Source organism: Pocillopora verrucosa, chromosome 2, assembly GCF_036669915.1.
Source record: "Pocillopora verrucosa isolate sample1 chromosome 2, ASM3666991v2, whole genome shotgun sequence".
Lineage (NCBI taxonomy): Eukaryota > Metazoa > Cnidaria > Anthozoa > Scleractinia > Pocilloporidae > Pocillopora > Pocillopora verrucosa.
In genome coordinates this window covers 14,113,940-14,126,890 of record NC_089313.1, presented here as the reverse complement: position 1 = coordinate 14,126,890, position 12,951 = coordinate 14,113,940, and the positions used below count along the sequence as shown (strand labels likewise).

Genomic DNA, 12,951 nt, shown 5'->3' with positions numbered 1-12,951 from the left:
TGCATGATCCTTACGTCAGAAGTCGCTATGTGCTTTAATCCACCCAACTTCCGTTTTCTTCCAAATATGTCAATGGAATGTAGAAGAGGTATGCCAACTATTCACGAAGGTTTCGGTATGATCGACACAAATAGACAGCCGACTCATTCCGAAGCATTCCGATACGTTACGATTACTTCAGACATCGAACGAAAGGGCTGAACTGTGAAGTCTAGGAGAGCGTTGAAGCTTTGTGACTCTTGAATTTTGTTGGATTGATCGTTTGACGGGTGCAGTGATTTGCTGCTAAGTGGATATACGAAGTTCACTCGACTAAGTTGCTATGGAAGACTTGGGTATGTGTGATTTTCTGTAAATAGTAGCACTTTGGTTAATTGATCGTCTTTCTTAATCTGTTGTGGTTCTTGCGAAAGCTGTAGCGTCTTGTGAGAAATTGAATCCTGTTTTTATTTGCTATTTTGATCTTGAAAACCCTGCGAAGGAATCGTGCTCGTTAACTTGTTTGTGATACTTTGTAAACAGCACAGGAATTTTTATTTCAAGGGTAGCTTATATTGGAATGCAATGAAAGTCATTCATCAAAATGCTGTGAAATTTGGTGGCAAAATCTGACTTAAGATTTGAATTTTTGCATCTATGTAAATCAATGACTTTGATTATGTTAATTTTGTAATAGGAAGTTCTGGTAATGCTTTGATTGTTTTGGTGCAATTTCAGCTGTTCTCAAGTCACATTCAAAGTTCACGTCTCACGTACTTTCAATTTTGTTCCGACGCAGGAGAACTTTCGTATCTACATTCCGATCTCATCCGATTCCTCTGTGAAAATAAACTTTGAGATTCCCTATTCCATACGACGAGGGATTATAATACTATCCAAACTTTTTTGAATAGATCTCACTTGGACGTCCTCTTTTCATTGGTGATTCAGCATATTTAATAGTTTCGATTGTGAGGTGCCCGCTTGAGTTGGTATTTGTTTCAACTAACGGGTTTGGCGAGCGAGAGTCTCCCGGGGCTGCATCTACTGCGTAACGATGCGGGGATTGTCGTGTCTTTAAAACACTTGTCAATATTGCTTTTGAATAATTTATATCGCTTTGTGTAATTTTATTGTGCTTTGGTGAGGTAAATTATGGCATCTACATCCGACAGCATGGCACACATGTCATTCTGCGACACGCGGTATTGTGAATGAATGTTTAAAACCCGATAAAAACTTTGAACCCGATAGCTGGATCTGACGCCGAGAATTGCGAATTAAAATTGATATGCCGGGAAAAACGAGGAAACCCTCTATCGAAGAAAAGCTGAAACAGAATATTGAATTTTTAGATGCACTACTGGCGGATCTCCAAGCTACAAGTCCCACAGTTTCCGCATCGCCGACGGAATCCAGAGGCAGACAAGCATCGAATGGACGAGAATCGCCCGATAACCCGCCACCTTTGCCTCCTCCTCCCTCGTTCGAAGCTCTCGATCCTCATGGATCGAATCCCAAGGACGATATACTGTTCCCTCCACCTGTTCCTTCATCGAGTTTGGGTCAAAATCTTTCTGAGTTGGACAGTTTATTGGAAAATTTGAGCAACCCAATACATTATCCTTCTGATCCTACAGGTAAGTCCAAACGAAGTTTGAAATTTACTAAATTTACAGAGCCCCAAGTTTGAAATTAAATAATTTTTCATTTTATCCTTTTTTGATTATTATTAGTAAGAAATTTCAAGGTCAAATAATCCCCTCTTGGTCGTGTGATTGCCTTGCCTTTGATTTAAAATGTACGTTACTTGTGGTTGATTTCTGGTCAGTTTTGAGTAATCGAAAAAGCCCTTTCGTTTATTTTTCCATTCTCAAAACAATACAGAGCTAAATAGAAGAGCGAGATCACAGTGTGTTCACAAAACCAGTAAATTTTGCATTTGAAATTTACAAGAGCAAAAGCAATGAATGAATGTTTGCTCAGTTTATCCAAGTGTAAATATTTTCCATGGTCTTGATCATTGTAGCACGACCTTGGGTAAAGGACTTTGCAATTTTTCGACAAACTACATGTAAATAATGGTAATTGAAAGAGAGGGCATTGGCAGCTGTTGTCCTGTGTCAGTAGGCTCTCTTTCTTACTTTCTTTTTCTTTCTCCCTTTGCACCTTGCAGCTGGCCTATGTTAATTCAATAATCACCATTATTATTATTATAATATTTAATTGAAGATATTTCTAACCATTGGATGTAAAATTGCAATCTGGCCTGTCATATCTTGAACTAAATAAAGAACAGAAAATATATTTGCAATTTTCTTGTATAGAAACTTGGTTCTAAGGAAGAATTATTAACATGGTTTTAATTATCATCAAAAGAGGCAAAATAGGGAATTAAGGTAATCTTGTAATTGTATAGTTTGCTAAAATGTTATCAAATGTTAATAACTAGGTTTTAACCTGCTGCAGTTTATTAGGTAAATTTACAGTTTAAAATGTAAAAATCTGCCTGATGCAAAACAAAAAGCTACCCCCTGATGGGAACATGAAATAGTAATCTCAATGTTGTGAGTTGTTCAGTGAACATTCCTTTAAGAATTCTCTTCTAGAGTCTTTAAATTTCTTCCATTTCTGGCATTGTTTAGATTCATATCAATTGGAATTGCTTAAACTAAAATAACAGAAGTACAATGTAGAATAGCTATAAATATATGTTAATCTGTACAGAATTTTATTGTTTCAACTCTTTTGTTTGGAGGTGCTTGTGGTTTCCAAAGTCCTGTTAGATAATAAATATTTTTATTGCGCGTGTTTTTAAGTGGAGTGCATGTGCCAAAAGAAAACAGATGAGATGCTTGTTTATTTACAGGAAGAAGTTTTAAGTACGAAAATAATCTCAAATTATACAATTTTAGTACATTCCATTGACTTGTCTTCTAAAATGAGAACTAAAGTCAAGTTGTTCGTATATGTTTTTTTAAACTTGGTTAAAATTGAATAAATTATTTAAAACCCTCATGATTTACATCTGCATTCATGTGTATTATCTGCTGTGCAAAACCTACTTTTCATCTTGATATTGCTAAATTTGTTACCATCTTTGCAATTTAGTTTTTGTGTATTTTAGTATGACAATGAAGAAAATTGCAATAAGTTTGGTGTTGCATTTTTTAAAAATATTTTGATTTAAAACAAGAAATTTAAAACTGAAAGACACCATGTATCTCATATTTTGCTTTATGGCACAATCATCGCAATTCTTTGTCATTGTTCTTATTTGAAAAACAGAGTTAACCCTTAAGCTCAGAAGTGATCAACATGAAACCTCTCTCTATAATATTCTTACATTACCCAGCAAACAGGTTGCAAGAATACTCAAACTTATCAGGTAGAAGTTGCTATCTTCTAACACCAAATTCATATAACTAATTTACAAGGAAATGTGAAGCAGCTAGAGGGGAGAATTAACATCAAGATCTTGGGAGTTAAAGGGTTAAGCCTATAAATTTGCGGTGAAAGTTGCCAATTTGGTGACCTGTGTTTGGTAGTGATACAGCTAGCTGTCAGGTTTTCATTATTTACTTTTCTGAGTCGAAATGAAATACACATTTGTATGCAATGTAGTCTGGTGTTACATTTGGGCCATTTTGGTCTGTTGTTTTGATCTCTCTTCTTTCTTTATTTACAAGGCAGACAAGGATAAGAGTTGTTTTAATTGTCATTTTCTATGATATGATATTGCGATGACTCTGAAGTGCATGCAATAATTATTTCTTTTTCATTGTCTCTCTAGTCAAGCGAATAAGTGCTGGATCACCGAGAGGAAGTCCAACGTCACCATCACCAAAGCCAGCCATTAATGGTCGACCAGCCAGCTACAAGGGTCCTATGATGTCCCCCACCCATGATAACAGGCCAGGTAGTGCAGTGTATTGTAGCTGTACATGTATTGACATTAAATTTTAGCATGTAGAAAAGAACAGCTAAATTTACGTTCTTGTTGTAATGAAAAAATCTATGGAAAAACTGTGTTGAATGAAGAAATTCCTGTCAACAAATATGAGAAAAAGATCAATCATATGTCAAAGTTGGTAGAAACGATATTCATTATATTAAAAGTGCTAAAATTGTGGGTAAGACTTTGAAGTATTTTCCATTGCAATTTTAATAGTTAATTTATGTTTGATGAACAGTGGATGAAGAAGACTTCTCAAGACTCAACTTTGGATTTCTTTTGATTTCTTACAAAAAACTTTTTTTCCAAAATTCAAGCTGCTAAATTCAGAGTGCAGCTTATCTGTGGGTTTTTACGGTAAATGGTTTCTTTTATGCTGTTTTTATATTTCACAGATACCTCATGGAATTCGTACTATGCTCAGATAACACAGTGCAAAGTTTAGAAAACTAAAAGCCAAAAGACTAGAAAATGAAACAATTGTGGAATAATAAATCCCTTATTAAATGTACATGTGTGATACAAGTGGACATTTTGCTTATTGTTTCTATTTTCCCTGCCTCTACAGGGCCCAGAAATTTACTTTGCAACTTGCAAAATATCCACGCATTTTATACATGTTAGTTAAACCATCAATTGAGGTTTACTGTTTATACTTGGTGTGTAACAAATGGACTGCAAAAGGAATTGGAAGAATTTCTCCCACAGGCTGCTTTTAGGGTTTTGCACCGTTAAACAATTTTCATATTTTGATTATTCAGTTGATGGACATTACAGAGAAAGAAATGGACCTGAAAGTCCCATGGCCCAAGTTAATACATCTCATGTTTTCAACCCGGCTCCTCTGCGCAACCAAGTCCAGCAAACCAGGGACTTAGATAACAGACAGTCACGGACAGCATCAACAGCCACCAAAGAGCTGGATGACTTGATGGCATCATTGTCAGACTTTAAAGTCAATGTTAGTACAGCTCCCACTCCATCGCAGTCCAGGCTCAGCGGGGATTATGCAAAGCCAACTAAATCAAAACAGCAACTTCCTTGTATGTGGTGAATGTTTACATGTATCATTTTTCACCTATTTGTTGAGATGCTCTTGTTAATGACTGCAAAAACACGTTTATGTTTTTAAACTTTTTGATGATTGCTGAAGTGGTTTTTGTATGTCAGTAGTAAAATCCAAGACCACTGCAAGTTTTCAGAATCTCTTATAAAAGCTTTTGCTTGTAGTTGGCCAAAACTGTCAGCTAGCTCTTATATCCCATAAATTACTAGTGCAATTTTTGTTCATGGTTCTAGTCTCAAGAAACCCATCTGTGACCAAGAGTGACCAAATAGAATTTCACCTTAAAATATCAATACCATATCAAGCAGAGAAGTGACGAGAATAAAGAAATATATAATTTAGAGGATTATTAGTTGACCCAATGGCAAATTCTCCAAACAAAAATCATGAGAATTGTATTGCAGACAGCAAGGAAAATTACCTATTAGATCTTGGGAGTGAAAAGGCTAAAGAACCCATTAGTGAATCACGAGTTACAATGAAGTTTGAAGTTTTAATGAAGATTATGTTCATCACCGATCAGGGATGTCAATGATTTTGAGTCTTCTTTAGGCAACAAAGTCTAATTAGACAGGAAATATTGAAATGTCAACTTTCTAACATTTATCAAGGGTGTAAACCAGTCTTAACCCTTTGACCTTAAAGAGTGACTAGCATCTAATCTCTCCCATTAAGGTCATGAGAATAAAGGAAATGGTCACCAAGTAAAGAAGCTTTTGATTGTCAAACAAATTCTCCCAGTGAGCACCTTTGGAAATGTATAGAGAACTGTATGGAGAATAAGCATAGTAATGTTAGGGTGTGAATTAACAAATAGATTCCAAGTTGCAGTACATCTGCTCAGTAATAGATCACAGATGACGTCAAAATGTGGCACACGAGGCACAGCCAAGTATGTCACTGATGTTCTTACCTCATTTTGACATCCACTGTGATCTATTTCTGAACAGACGCATGGCAACTTGGAATCTATTTGTTTTATATGATAAAGAATTAAAATATACGGAAAAAAAGTTTTAATGATGACGTCATCTATAGGTCTGTCCTCTAATAGATCATAAGTGAGAACCAATCAGAATGCGTGCGTAACTGAACTATATAAAGGTTAATATACATCTGGTCTAGTTCTGATATCAATTTTTCTTGTCATTTTCAGCTGTTGGTAAAGTCAGCCAGCTGGACTCCATGCTGGGTTCTCTACAGTCAGACATGACCAGACAGGGTGTGAGTACAACAAAGAAAGGAATGTGTGCAGCTTGCAACAAACCAATCATAGGTCAGGTTTGCACTGCATTGGGTCGCACATGGCATCCTGAACATTTTACTTGTGTTACCTGTGAGGTGGCGTTAGGTGCTACAAATTTCTTTGAGCGAGATGGAAAGCCTTTCTGTGAGAGAGACTATCATGAGCAATTTGCACCAAAATGCGCTTACTGTAATGGACCCATTCTAGATGTAAGTTGTGACTTTGTTCTACATTTGATTTATTTATTACTGAAAGAGTTATGTTAGCACTGTTACAACCTTGATCCCCTAGAAGTGACTACTACTGTAGTATGTAACTTTACCTTGTTGTAATTTCCAACACACATTATCCATTGAGATGGCTATGATTTAAAGAAAAAATTGATCGCAGGAGATTATATTCATATCTACACACTCATCAAACCAATCTGTATCATTTGGTGTAATGCTTAACCCTTTCAACTCTTAATCCTTTAACTCCCAAGATCTCATCAGTAATTCTCCTTACTGTCTGCCATACAGTTCTTGTGATGTTAGCAGGGTTCTCAGTAGAATTTTGTACAGCCGTTGCTTTGGTAGTTACAGGCGTAACCCTAATATATATGCCCTTTGAGCGTGTAACTTGGGCCCTATGGGCCCAAGCTGCTAGGGGGGTCCGGGGGCATGCTCCCCCGGGAAATTTTTTATTTAAGATGCTCAGAATTGCTTTTTCCTTCATTTTGGGGGCATATTTTCTCATTTTCTCCAAACAAGTTTAAGTACATTTTGTAATCTGTTCAGTGGCTTTGAACTACGGAAAGTTGAAATTATCTCTTATCAAACTGAAAACTACACTGCAATATTCAATGAAATATTAACCTGCAATAACAATGCTTTGCTTTCTGAGTTAATGGCATTCATTTTATACAAAAACAATTATTAGGAAACCAGTCCTCTCCAAATGGGGGCACCCACTTACAAAAACTAATTCTTAAGGCCACACTGACCCAGTAACTGCTATATATCTAAATGAGAAAGAGTATAAGATAGCGCAAATATTTGTTAATGAATGAATCGGCCATGTTTTTGCACGTGGAAAGACGACATCTGCGAGAGGCCTGGGTTCAAATTTACAAATTCAATATGGCGGCCATATTCAACGTTACGGAGACGTGAAGCGATTGTTCGGTTATTCTATGGTCTGCAAAAAGGCTATTCACTTTGACAACTAAAACCGAAGAAAGGTACATTGCGAAAGCAACTAACAGTCAATAGTTTACCCAGCAATTTACTCAAAAAGCCGTTCTTTTATTTGCATTTGATAGACGAATTGATCTACTGGTTGAAGCACTTTGACAGCCGTAACACTTACCTGTGACACCCGTGACAGGTGTTACGGGTTACGGGTTCAACTGAGAACCCTGTGTTAGGTTAGAGAATTTGGTATTGAATCAACTTTCAATCCCCTAACTGATATTTTTCTTTATTCTCATTACTTGGCTGCTTGATATTGTATTGATATTGTAAGGAGAAATTCTGTCTTGGTCACTTGTGGGAGTTTAAGGGTTAAGAGTAACCAACATCTAATTTCTCCTTACTGTAATTTTGCTGAATCATTCATTAAGATCATTAGAATAGAGGAAATGATTGCCCACCTAAGAAGCTTTGATTGTTAAACAAATTCTCCTTGTCAGTACCATAGGAAATGTCTGGAGAACAGTATGGAGATTATGAGTACTGATGTCAAGGTTTTAAGGGTTTAAGTCTTAACCCTTTAACTGCCAAGATCTGACTGTTAATTCTCCTCTCTAGCTGCTACACATATCCTTGTAAATTAGTTGCGTGAATTTGGTATTAGATCAAGACAACAGCTTCTAACTGACAAGTTTGAGTAATCTCATGTCCTGTTTGCTGGATGATGTTTAGATATTACATGGAGAAGTTACATGTCAATCATTTTTGGGAGCAAAAGGGTTAAGAGTGATTTGCATGTAATTTCTCCTCACACCATCACCCCTGAATCAAATGTAAAGGTCATGTGAAGAAATGAAATAAACACCTACCCAAGATGCTCATGTTTAGAGAACTGTATTGTGTAAAGTGTTAAAACTCATTTTTTCTCATTGTTTTCCCAGTAGAGTTTCTAATAAATTTTCAAATCGACTACTTTGTTTTCAGTCATGTGTCACAGCCCTAGACCAGACGTGGCATCCGGAACATTTTGTGTGTGCGGCTTGTGGACGGCCATTTGGTGAAAGTGGCTTTCATGAGAGAGATGGGAAGCCTTATTGTCGTGATGATTACTTTGCGTTGTTTGCGCCTCGATGTGGAGGGTGTGGCCAGCCCATAGCTGATAGCTATATTTCTGCTTTGAGTGCCCATTGGCACTCAGAATGTTTTGTGTGTTCGGTAAGTTCTTTGCTGGTTTTTTTCTATTGTTATTATTATTCTCAAAAAAACAACACTGTATGGAAATTCTGCCACCCTCCCCTCCTTTGGATAGGATAGTTGACTGTCTCGAATCATCCCTATTATTATGCCAGGTTCAGCCTGTTTCTGCAGCACAATACTACCACCCCTCCCCTCCCTCTCCCTTTCCTTCCCCATCCATTGTATTATTGTACCAATATTGTACCACTATTGTGCCACCATTTGCTCTCTGAAAACTAGGAATAACCTCTGCCAGCCACAGCACTCTATGGTAGAGATGATAGTTAGGAGAAGCATGCAGAAAGTTTGGAAAATTTGAAGTAGACATTTGTTCAAAGGCTGCAAGCATATAGCTTGGAACATATTATAAGCAATTAGATCCACCCACACTGCCCCAGCAGTGTGATTGTTGTGTACAGGTATACTTAGGGGACTGGGTTAGTTTTTATGTTGTGTTGGATCACCCATCTAATCCAAAAGACTTTTAAGTACTAAACATTCTTTCACAAAGTGCCAGCATCAAAAAATCCTCCCTAAACCTATTTTCATTTAAAATCCCTCTAGTTGGTGGTTATTTTTATCACCAATAATGCACCAAGAAGCCATCTTCTCTAACAGACTCCTGTATACACCCCCTCAATAATCCCACCTCAATGCAAACTTCAGTATTGCTCTTCTGTAGAAACTCTCAAGGGGGCTTATTTAACCTTTGACACACAAGAGTGACTAGCATCTAATTTCTCCTTACAATATCACCCCTGAATCACACACTAAAGTCGCAAAAATAAAGGGAATGATCCCAAACTAGAGAAGCTCTTGATTGCAAAATAAATTCTCCTTGTCAACACCTTGTGAAATGCATAGAAGATTGTATGGTGTCTTGGTATTCTCATCATCTCTTTGTCTGCTGCTCTGTCTTGGTTGCAAAAGTAAATCAACATTTTATGACTTTTCTTTTCCCCCCAGGAATGCCATCAAGCTTTTCCAGGTGGAAGTTTCTTTGAGCATGAAGGCCGACCTTATTGTGAGATGCACTATCATGCCCGCAGAGGCACGCTGTGCTTCAGTTGTCAAAAGCCAATCACAGGCCGATGCATCACTGCCATGCACCGTAAATTTCACCCTGAGCACTTTGTGTGTGCATTTTGCCTCAAGCAGCTCAACAAAGGTACTTTTAAGGAACAGAATGACAAGCCATACTGTCATCCATGCTTTGTCAAACTTTTTGGGTAGATAGTAAAATAGGAATGACTCTGTTACATGTGAGTGGCTGACAGTCAATATGTTCAAGTGCAAGTCCCGTAAACTGGGATGCGTGCCTGAAATTAGAGATTAGGTGTAAGCTTTTATGGTAAAATATTGTGGGATGCCAAAGTTTTCATGATTGACCCTGAAACTCGTAGAAGTAATTAACATGTAACTTCTTCCTATAATGTCCATACATTATACAGCAAACAGATGATAAGAATATTTGAATTTAGTTGGTAGAAGTTGTTATCTTGATCTAGCACCACAATTTTTTTATAACTAGTTAACAAAGAGATGTGAATTAGTTTGTAGGGAGAATTAGTAATTAGATTTTTGGAGTTAAAGTGTTAAATGCTACATGTTACAATTAACAAAGTTTTCATGTAAGCATGTTTTAAAAGAAACGGAAAGCCATGTAGAACTTATCAGACTTCGAGATAACTTGCTTGCCTATTTTAATTTATTCTATATGGAAAGTTTACCAGGAAGCCTTTGCATGATGTAATTAACCCTGTTTATGTGGTTTGCCTGAAAACATATTGACAGTTGGCCATTACAGAGTTGCTTATCTCATCAGAGAAGCAGTCATCTCTTTCAAGTTTTGTTTCTTGTATGTGGTTTGCATTGCTGAAGAGACTGGCTGCTTTGACACGCTGCACTAGTAATTTGTGAGATACTAAGTGAATTGAAATTTAGAATTATTATTATATTTTTTAATTAACCCTTTCTCTCTCTGAACCTCATTAGTAATTCTCCTTACTATCTGCCATTCAATTCTCATGATGTTCAGTCTGAGAATTTGGTGCTGGATCAACTGATAATTGTCTTGTTGATATTTTTCTTTATTCTCATCACTTGTCTGCTTGATATGGTAAGGAGAAATTCTGTCTTGGTCATTAATAAAAGTTACAGGGGTGACCTTTTCTCTCCCTGGAGTGACCAAAAATGAATTTCTCCCGCAATATTATTACATTTTCAATCAGGAAGGTGATTAGAGGAAAGTAAAATATCAACTTAAGGATGTTGATCGATTAAATACCATTTTCTCCTCGCTAAAACTTTAAGAAATGCATGGCAGACCGTGTAGAGAATTTATATTTAAATCTCTGGAGTGCAAGGGTTGAAATGTCTAACTACATAAGCATGTTATATTTGTTGCAAACTAATTGCTTTGTATAGGAGGTGAAGGCACGGAAATTTTTTGTAAACCATTTCAGAGAACTTTTTTTGTAAAATGCTGTTATTTTGAGATAAATTTAGAAACATTATTTAATCTTTCGCTTTTTGGGAAAGAGCATAATGTTATTTCAAATGGAATTGTTACAAGTTAACTTGAAAAGCACTATTTGTTCCTTTGAGCATTTCATACTTCCAAGAGCCATTAGGCCGGTCATTTAAACTAAGTTTAGCCGTTGTTTAACAAAGCCTCGTTCCAAGCCATCTCCAATTTGACCAAACCTTTAATACGAAAATTTATTTTTATGAAAAGTGTCAAGAGGGCCGGCCGAAAGTTCTAAGTTTAAATCAACCTAGTTAGAAAGAATCCCGGAGGCCCGATGCTTGCGTGAAACCGCGGTTTGGATAAGACGTAGAGATACGATACTACGGCCCCTGGTGTCAAAGCCTGAATTTTTTCCTGGCTTCTTTTCTGTTGCATAAACTGTAAGTCACTTTTGAGGATTATTTCTTCTCTTGACTTCATCCACAGCTCAATTGAAATTTATCTCATATAAAATTGTGTATGGTGAAATTCTGGTTATTTACCTAACAAATTAAAGTTATTTCATGTGTGGACTATGTTTCTCCTAAATGTAATTAATTTATGAATCAAGTAAGAATTTAAAATGTTTATAAATATATTTTGAATTGTTCCGACATAACTATTTTCTGGAACATTATTGCACCAATGATTGTTAATTATTGTCAAAAGGTATTGTGGCTAGAAATCGAATTCTATAGGAGAAAAATTTAATGTAAAGCCGTCGAAGTATTTTAGATGCTGTTCTGTGGTGAGTTTTTCAAAGTATGATTTGTTCTTAGCCTCGTATAATTGCCGTGGAAGAGTGTAGATTTAGCATGCAGGTATCCCAGGAGAAGTGCTGTTAGGGTATTGCACGACGCGGCACTTAACTGCGCGAATGACCAAACTTCAAACATTTCTTATTACCTTGTGGTAATGAGGGTCCCTTTTTAAACGCAAACAGCGAGGTGAAGGTGTGATATCAGTCGAGTCTCGGAGAACAGATTTTAAACCTCGTCACTGGATTAATCAAAATTAGAGGAAATGCTTAGTCTCTCACGTATCATGCTCTCTGGTGCTACTACTGTTGTCATGAAATATCTAGAACAGTTCTCATGACAGTCACGCATTTCAAATGATCACGCAATCCTGAGAAACTGCAGCATGACACTGCACTGTCGAAATTCATATTCGTCATATAAACGTTTACTTCATTTAGAAATAGTTAGAGCGTATCACAAGCACAAGTGAAATGCCTTATGTTTAATAAAGAGATGTATTTAGCGTGAGTATGAGTCTGAAATTAATCTTTTCTCCCTAATGTAAAAGGTTTTTGAGCACACGACCTATAAATATACCGTTTGAAAGGATCAGTTCCCGTGTTTTGTAAGACGCGAACTTAGTACACAGCGTACGCGAATCTTTTCTTGTTCCGTGCTCACTCAACTAGACGCGAACCATGTACACGAGCAAACTAATTTAGATAAGAAATGCGCTTTCTGTCTATTTGTTTACCTGAAGAACAACGTTCTCCCATGTTGTGCTTTTCTCTAGGAGACCAAATTCATGCTAAAGAATTTTGGTGAAAAAAGTAACTTAAAAAAAACAACATTTATCCTTACCTAGATACTGAAGAGTATCAGAAAGCCCGCCCTCCTTGTTGTTAGTTTTCCCATTTGCTTTGAGACAAGCCGTCGAAACAGCTGTTCAACGAGGTGCCTTTTGCAAAGGGACAAGTCACTCCTTCGACTCCTCTGGCGATAAATAATGAATCGTCCGTAACTTCTTGACAACGAACTGAGAATGCTT

General features: G+C 36.8%; 1 protein-coding gene across 2 annotated transcripts; it reads left to right on the top strand.

Moving 5' to 3' along the window:
• Nucleotides 1–125: 125 nt before the first annotated feature.
• LOC131790195 (leupaxin) lies at nucleotides 126–12,431 on the top strand. 2 transcript variants are annotated; one of them, XM_059107384.2, is made up of 7 exons: nucleotides 126–335; nucleotides 1,335–1,619; nucleotides 3,773–3,898; nucleotides 4,696–4,977; nucleotides 6,157–6,455; nucleotides 8,403–8,633; nucleotides 9,621–12,431. In XM_059107384.2, exons 1-7 carry the CDS (start codon nucleotides 323–325, stop codon nucleotides 9,885–9,887), a joined length of 1,503 nt encoding a protein of 500 aa, XP_058963367.1. In that variant the 5' UTR covers nucleotides 126–322; the 3' UTR covers nucleotides 9,888–12,431. The 2 variants fall into 2 exon arrangements, with proteins under 2 accessions (XP_058963367.1, XP_058963364.1); XM_059107381.2 differs by lacking the exon at nucleotides 126–335 and having other exon boundaries at nucleotides 962–1,619.
• The last annotated feature ends 520 nt before the right edge of the window (nucleotides 12,432–12,951 follow it).

What these genes read in the sequence shown, in the direction of transcription:
- LOC131790195 (XM_059107381.2), top strand. Translation starts at nt 1,271, where the DNA reads ATGCCGGGAAAAACGAGGAAACCCTCTATCGAAGAAAAGCTGAAACAG. An exon ending in TTATCCTTCTGATCCTACAG is followed by an intron (nt 1,620 to 3,772) that starts GTAAGTCCAAAC and finishes TTGTCTCTCTAG; the next exon opens with TCAAGCGAATAAGTGCTGGA. An exon ending in ATCAAAACAGCAACTTCCTT is followed by an intron (nt 4,978 to 6,156) that starts GTATGTGGTGAA and finishes TGTCATTTTCAG; the next exon opens with CTGTTGGTAAAGTCAGCCAG.